Raw genomic sequence first — 8,075 nt, forward strand, 5'->3', positions numbered from 1 at the left:
AAAAACACTCGAACAACAACAACAATAGCAGCAACAGCAGCAGCAGCATCAGTAGTGGCAGCAACAAATACAATGGCAATGACTTAAACGTGGGCATCATCAGTGGCTGAAACAAAAAGCACGCCCTTTATTTGCTTTAATCTGACAAAATCCCTGTACTAATGCCAAACGGCAATAAAGGATAAAACGTGCACAGCATGTTAAGAGCCAGAGCCAGCACTGCCACATAACCCGAAACAGTCTACCCCCGTAGACCCCCTCGGGCCGGTTGGTGAGCTTTTCGTTAGCTTTTTCGGTTCTTGGCTGCTTCGATAGTTTGCCCATTTTGTGGCAACCGGCGCACGGAAGTGACACTAAATTCGTTTTGGGTTTTGCTCCCCAATTGCTGTTGTTGTTGCTGCTGTTGTTGTTGCTGTTGTTGCTGTTGCTGTGGCAAGTCTATTGGCGACATTTATAGACTGAGTCGCCGGCAAAATAAACTTCACAAAATTGTTACATGTAATCCTTTTTATGATCTGCGCCAGAACTTGTGCGCTGCATGCTAAGCAGGAGCATAGTCGGGGGACTCTCATTGCCAGATCCAGTGGCTGCTCAAGCTTTGTACGCTCTTCGAGCGTCGTCGCGTCCAAGCGTAGGTATCGGCTGCTGACGTCATTGTCGCTCCATCGTCACCGGCACGACCGTCAGGATGGGCCCGCACTCAGCTGGCTACCACCATGGTGGTGGGCTGGGGCCAATGGCAGCTATCGCTGGAGCTTGGCTGCACTGGTGGCGGCGGCGGCGGTGGCAACATGGGCTGCTGGTGGTGATGATGATGGTGATGGCTGTTAAGCATCAGCGATGGCGACGAGGTGACCGAGGACATGGAGCTGCTGTGCTGTCGTTGATGTTGCAGCTGCAGCTGCAGTTGCAGTTGAAGCTCTTGGGGCTGATGATACTCGTGCTCCTCTTCCTCGTAGGCATCGTTGCAGTCATGCGGGTAGAGCGACGGTCGCTGCGGCTGTTGTTGTTGCTGCTGGACTGGATGCTGATGATGATGATGGTGTTGATATGGATGGAAGTATTGTGGCTGTTGTTGTGGCTGCTGTTGTTGTTGTTGCTGCTGCTGTTGTTGTTGGCTGGGCGTTGTGCCGACTGTTGCAGCTCCAGCTGCAGCAGCAGCTACGATTGTGGGCGCCGGCGGCGCCGTAGCCATCATTGTGGACATGGCCGTCAGCGAGGATGAGGCCGAGAGCGTGGGCTGTGGCAGGCCGCGTATGCTGTCCGCAGGATGTGCGGTATAAATGTTGCTGCGTCTCAGATGATTGTTGTTGTTGTGGTGGCCGCTATTTCCCGCAATGCCGCCACCAACACCGCTGCCTGCAACGCCCAGACTGCTGCCATGGGGGCGTTTGTTGCGTGACCACCACTGTACATGCGTGTCTGCATTATAGAATGGAACGGTGGGGGGGGGGGAAAGAAGAAGATATATAGAATGTCAAGTTGCACAAATGCGAGACTGTATGTCCATCAGTCCGTTAGTCTACGCGTGTATGTGTGTGTGTGTGTGTTAGTGTGTTTAGTTGATTGTTGTTCGTACTCACCATTGCGATTATTCGACGACTTTTTGCGCCGGCAACGCACGACAGCAATCATTATGATTGCTCCGAACAGCGCTGACAGCACGGAAACAATGATCAGCGTTAGTGGCCAGCCCAGCTCAGTGGCTTTTTCTGTAATGGGATTAGAGCGAGATGGAGGGAAAGGATTTATTACAGTAATAGTCGAAGAATAGTAGTCGCATTTATTCGTTAAACTAAGTTATTTAGGAACCAATTTGTTCGTTTTTTATTTTTTCATAAAATGAAGCAATGTGAAAAATGTTCACTATCTGGGATTTGGGATCGGATTTGGGATTAGGGTTCTATGTTAAATTGGGAGAGGGGGATAGTGATTTGTATCTATTTTCGATTAGCCAGAGCTCGTGAATTTTAAGGATCCATGAATGAGGAAGCATAGATAGAGATCTGTATCTATTTTCGATTAACCAGAGCTTTGAGCCAAGCTTATTCTCGGTACAGGTCGTAGGACATTGCCCATTGTGTCGGATATGGGGAAAGGGATAAGAGTGAGTTATAACAAAATAGCTTTATGTATTGTTAGAGCTTCTGTTTGGGACTACCCTATTTATTATCATCAGCTCTTCTTTACATAAACCAATATTATTAATATTAAAAAAATAAAATCATACTTGAGGGGTACTGTGGATCCCTTCTATAAAAGCAAATACTAGCTCAATTCGTTTGCTTGAGAAAAATATATGTATTTCTTATCAGTAAGTCTGTCCGTCTGTATGAACGCATTTATCTCAAATAGCATTAGAGCTTGAAGTAAATAGTATTTAAAACTTTAAGCAAGGCAAGTTTGTGTTTTATTTCTCCTAAGCACAGGGCTTGCATGTTTTTGGAAGTTGGTCGAGAAAAACTCTTGCAGATTGGTTATGTATTTCCCTGCATTTCAAGTGTTTGCCTTAAGAGCTTTACAGTGTTGTTTTCCACTTACCTATCGTGCCCTCGAATATGAATGTGCTCTTGGTGGGCATGGCCCAGGAGCATAAATCACATGTCGTTAGGCCATCGGTCAGGACCGGCTCGTCGACAAAGAAGGGCGGTCGTGGGGGCGGTGGCACAAATCGTCCATTCCACAGGCCATGCTCGCTGGCATCAAAGGCCAATGGCGAGCCATACAAATCGTCGGCATCGTCAAAGATGTCGAATGTCACATCGCGAAAGCTGCTCAAATCTTCCGCCGAGCTGGCAACCAAACTCTCGATGCGGGGTGGACTGAATGTGGGGAAGCCGGATGTGGATGCAGATCCGGATCCGGATGAAGATGCAGATGCAGATGCGGAGGCAGTGGCAGTAGCAGTGGATGGGGCGCTTGAGTCGAAATCGACTGCTTGATTTACAACATAGCTTAGCCGTGCATCGTTAGCAGTCGCGTAAGTCTCGGCCGCCGATGCTGCTGCTGCTATGTTATCTGTGGGCAGGAAGTTGGTGAGCTCCAGGGTCGTCCTTGCGGCCGCCTGCAGTCGCGTGTGCAGCGGACTGAGGAGCGAAGCAGTCAAGTTGGCCACTGCAGCTGTCGCTGTGCTGGCAATTGATGGCATTTTGTCTCTGAGTCTGTTGGGGGGGAGAGGGGAGAGATGGGGTAGCTGGTAGCTAGTAGCTAGGGTTTGGGGCTTGTTCGCGCACTTGTCTGTGTGTGTGCGGCAATCCTTTGCCGGGCACAGACTAACGTTCTCAGTTCTCGCTTCGTTTACTGCTGCCGCTCCTGCTGCTGGTTATCTTCGTCTCTGTGCTGTGCCTACTGCAGCTCCGTGCGCATTTTTCCTGGGACTGCGCCAGCTCCACAGCTTCGGCGTCAATTTGCTGTAAGAGAGGAAAGAGAGAGAGAGAGAGTGGGGGGAGTTAGACGACTGATTCTATATTTCATTTGTCCCTTAAAGTTGGGGAGTCCTTGCCTAATTGCGCTGTCACAAAGCTCTGACCATTTTTCATTTCAACTGTTAAGGAAACTCGTTTCATTTCGCAGCTTTATTAAAAATTGGCACGTGTGCCAACAACTAACAATCCGTGCTATCTCGTCTCTTCTCTTTTTTCTTCTAATCCCTCTTTTTGCCCCTTCCAGCCCCATACCTAGCCACGTATCACATGCCAAATCCACATCAGCAATCGTTTTTCAATGACTGATTCATACCTACTCGTATTTCCAATTTGTTTTCCCCTCCCGCCTAGTGGCCCAACGTATCCGTATCTCATAGAAACCGTTTCATTGTTGCTGTTTCCCTGCAACTGTTGTTGTATCTCTTCAGCTGGAAATTGAATTTTTGAGTAGCATTTCAGACATTTTGGGGTTCTTTACGTTCGGTAGCCATATCGAGCTCCAACAACTACTTCTACATCGCACTTCGAACGTTGCTAATGCGAATTGACAGCTTGACAGTTTGATATCAGTCTGGAAGTCAGCTTTAGTTACAGTTACTGCGCTTCAGTGTGCTTTCTAATAAATGTCGAAGCACTGCCATCAGCCCAGTCTTAACTCATAGACCAGTCGGGTTGGCGGAATGGTATGGTGGGTAAGAGGCAGGACTCTCTGTGCGGTGCTGTGCTGCACTTCGCCAAACAAACTCAATTCGCAGAACGTTGTGAAACAATAATCATGATAAATTAACGCCAATTTGCAAGCGCCAACTGCGGCATTTATTCAACACTCCGACCATGGGCAGTGGCTTAGCCGAAAAGGGGACCCGCAAGCGGTGCTTGACAAACTGGGAACGGAAATTAAATTTATACTTGTATAGACCCGTAGTAAGCAGCAGGTTAAGCAGATTGCATGCATCAAGATATGCAAATAAATGTCTTACATCAAAGGCCGCGTCGACACCAAAACATTTTTGAAAAATGCCACACTTCCTAAACTAATCAATCGAATGGCAAGCTATTTGTCAGGCGTATTTTTGGCAATGGAAGATGAAGAAGGTCGAATGTGGAGATTCTACATATTTCAAAAAACAGGTAGTTCGAATTTGAATTTTCACTGTGACGGATTGTGACATTCAATTGTACGCTATTTTTGTCAATGACAAAAAGAAAATATATTTACAATTCTATGTTCGTAATGTTTATAAAAGCTTGTAAATGGAAGAGTATTATGTGTTTGGCTGAACTGAAGCTACCTATTTAATTGCTTCTTAAAAAAGAAAATGGAAGCTTCTAAATTCAAGAAGATTGCACATAAAACCACGATAAGACTGCCAAATATTTTCTATCCAATGTTGTCATTAAGACTAAATTTTCAGTTTCTTCAATTTAAACCAGTATGAATTCAACAATAAAATATTTCTTTAAGAAATTTTGATCAAAACTTGTAAAATGAGCATGCACCTGTACATGTTAATTTGTTTGTAAATATATTTTTTTATTTCGACATATTCCTGTAATCCTTGCGATGCCGTCATTCGGCCTTCCGTCATTAAGAACACATAAATCAATTCAGACTAAAATTTAAAAATGAGGTGCAATTGTTTGGGATTCAGGTTGGTAACACCCTCTACGACACATTTTATGTTAATACTCAAGGTCAAGGGACCTCGCGCTTTACAGTTTTAAAGCTAGCCAATCTTTTATTTGCATTTCTACACGCAGACAGGCTTTTAGTTCAAGCAATATATTTTAAAAGCTATCGTATGACGTTATTAGATTCAAAACATGATTTGGTATTACTGATACTTACGATAGGAAAGTGTGGGCTTCCTAACCCTATAACCCCTCAAAATTGTCGAAATGTTTAAACATAGTTAATTTACCTTCAACTTAATTTTTTTTTTGGGTCTATCTATATATAATACTTTTGTAAAATTCACAATCCTAGTTTTTTTGTGGTCGGATTACGGAGTCATAAGAGCGAAACAAATTTTGAATAAACAATGTATGATCATTTTATGCTTATAACTTTTTGATTAAATAAGGAATAACGACTTAAAAGATATGATATTAAGATGCAGTAATTAACATTTTCAACTTTTCATACTCCATACTCCATATTAAATCGCACTTTCCAGCATATATTCGTAAAATCTCTTGCATACACAAGTATAAAGTATTTTTTAATTTTCAAATAAAATGTTTGAATTTTTCCAATGGACTATACAGGACCTATCGTTCTCATTTAAATGGCCGCCACTGTTTAGTCATGTGCCAATTGCCAACGATGAGTTAATGTGATGAGTGGTGGGGGAGGTGGTGGCGGATGGCGGATGGTGGATGGTGGATGGCATAAGCCGCAGGCTCTTGGCACGTTTCTGGCATTAGCAGCAGTCCGGGCGGCGATGTCAGCGCTGGCTGCAAGTTGCAACAAACTTCAGGTGAGGTCTTGAAATGGCCGACAACGTGCCACCGAATAAACTACCGTTGAAGCCAAATTGCGTGCCCTACTGCCGAGATGCACTTGCCACGCGAACAGCACCCGTAGCTGAGTTCCAACTTCCTTCCACCCCCCCTACCCCCCTCTCCATCAAACTCCTCACATACCTTTATGCATATGCAGTTTCAAGACTGTTTGAGTGTGTATTGGTGTGTGACTGCACAGATAGAAAGTTTTTAATGTGGCCTAACAGTTAGATAATAATAATATTTTTCGCCAATGGCTTAAACTACTCATACAACAACAAAAGCAGCAGCAGCAGCAGCAAGCAGCAAGCACAACAACAATAACAACAACGACTGCAGGCGAAACTTGCATGCAAAAAGTGAGTTGATAGCCGGGGGCGGAGCGGAGCGGCGCAGAGAGACGTGGCAGAGAGCGCGGAGTAAACGATATTTAGTCATTCTCGAAAATGGGAAAACGTGATGCGCATAAATTGACGTCGCTGCCAAAGAGTGTTCGCGTACGCTCTCTCTCTCTCCCTCTCAGGCTCTCGAATGCGCATCTTTTTGTTCGAGTAGCGCGAATGAATGAAGGAATGAATGAAGCATCTAACCGGGAGCAGAGTGGAGAGTAGCGAGTGGAGAGAGGGGAGTAGGAGTGCTTGGGCTACCTTTTTTTGTGTGTGTTATCTGTGGGTGGCGGTAATTCTTCTTTCTCGCTTTGCATTTTTTATGTCTCTTGTATGTGTGTGTGTGTGTGTGTGGCTTGTGCTATTAATAAATTTATTTCGCTGCTTGTGCTTGCCTTTAAATAAATTGTGGAGTCACGTGAGTTGTGTTTGATTTGCTTTTGATGGCTTTGAAGACAAAAACGTGTTCGTTCGTCAGCAACAGTAGTGGCGGCAGCAGCAACAGCGACAGCTATCTGTCCATCTGTCTGTTTGGCTGTCCGTTATTGTTGTTGGTGTTGTTGTTGTTGTCAGTTACCAGCTGTGGCTAAATGTGTGGGCGGTTCATTCTGCAAAGGCCTGCCTCTGCGTCGTTTTTTTTTCTCTTCTTGCAAACCTCAAGTGCCTTTCAATCGAATATTCGTGTGTTGCGTCGTGCTGCGTGAGCTCAACGCCCACCCACTGGCATGCATCATCAAACAATGTAGCAGCTATAACTGTACAATGGCAAAAACAACAACAACAACAAAAACAGCAACAACAATGACAGCAAAAGCAATTACACATGTCGTACAATGGCGGAACGTCACGCGTTTAAATATTTGTATTTATATATACATATGTATGTATATAAAATTAGTTTTTTGTGTTTGCTCACGCACGCATGCACATCACCACCCACACATTCACACAATCGCAGATTCACAGACTCGCACACCACCCACACAAGCGCCCCACCAACCACTCACATTTTTAATTAGTGCGAATGTTGAACATTATTTTCGTTTACATTCCGCATATTGCTCGCATTTTTGTTTGCCTTGTGGAGCGCACAAAATGTAAATACACACACGAACACGAACACAACCGCTCGCCATATCGAAATTTAATATGAAATGAAGCCAAACACACTTCCTGCCTCCCAAACAACCACCCACACACAACCATACACACACACACACACACACAGAAACAATACTAGTTGTGTTCATAACTATGCTAACATGGCTAACAGCATAAACATTTCCCGAAAATGTTTATTATGAGCGCCGCTGCAACTTTTTAACCGAACACGAAATGTGCTCGCCCTCGCAAATGTGCTCCAATGAGTGGTAATTGCCAAAAATGTGAAAATGAATGCCCATCGGGAGTTGTGCTTGTAACTGTGGAAGGCTCTTATCAAAGTTTAATTCAACATATGCCTGAAATAATATATTAAATTGTGGCTGTGACTTGCATTCCCCAATCAACCATATGCATTTTAATTGAATTTGATGTCAGCTCAAGTGTGCCGGGGCTTGTTGCCATCAATCAATTAGTCAATCAGTCAATTAAATCGGCTAAGCCGAACCTTGAAAGTGTTTCTTCATCTGTATCGAGCAGCTTTAAAGACTGTTTTCTAACGCTAGAAATAAATTGTGAGAATTGTAGAGCTTCAACAATTGTCATTTATACACAATAAAGCAATTATTGCGAAAGAAAATGAAAAAAAAAAACACAT

The 8,075-nt window shown here is 44.2% G+C and overlaps 1 protein-coding gene across 1 annotated transcript; it reads right to left on the bottom strand.

Moving 5' to 3' along the window:
* Positions 1 to 700: 700 nt before the first annotated feature.
* LOC115632787 lies at positions 701 to 3,148 on the bottom strand. Its single transcript, XM_030530039.1, has 5 exons — positions 3,128 to 3,148; positions 2,542 to 2,986; positions 1,584 to 1,712; positions 1,166 to 1,422; positions 701 to 1,012 (listed from the first exon to the last, which is right to left on the bottom strand). The coding sequence occupies exons 1-5, from the start codon at positions 3,146 to 3,148 to the stop codon at positions 701 to 703; spliced, it is 1,164 nt and encodes a 387-aa protein (XP_030385899.1).
* Positions 3,149 to 8,075: the final 4,927 nt, after the last annotated feature.

Source organism: Scaptodrosophila lebanonensis, unplaced genomic scaffold, assembly GCF_003285725.1.
Source record: "Scaptodrosophila lebanonensis strain 11010-0011.00,11010-0021.00 unplaced genomic scaffold, SlebRS2 tig00001415-arrow-pilon, whole genome shotgun sequence".
Classification (NCBI taxonomy): domain Eukaryota; kingdom Metazoa; phylum Arthropoda; class Insecta; order Diptera; family Drosophilidae; genus Scaptodrosophila; species Scaptodrosophila lebanonensis.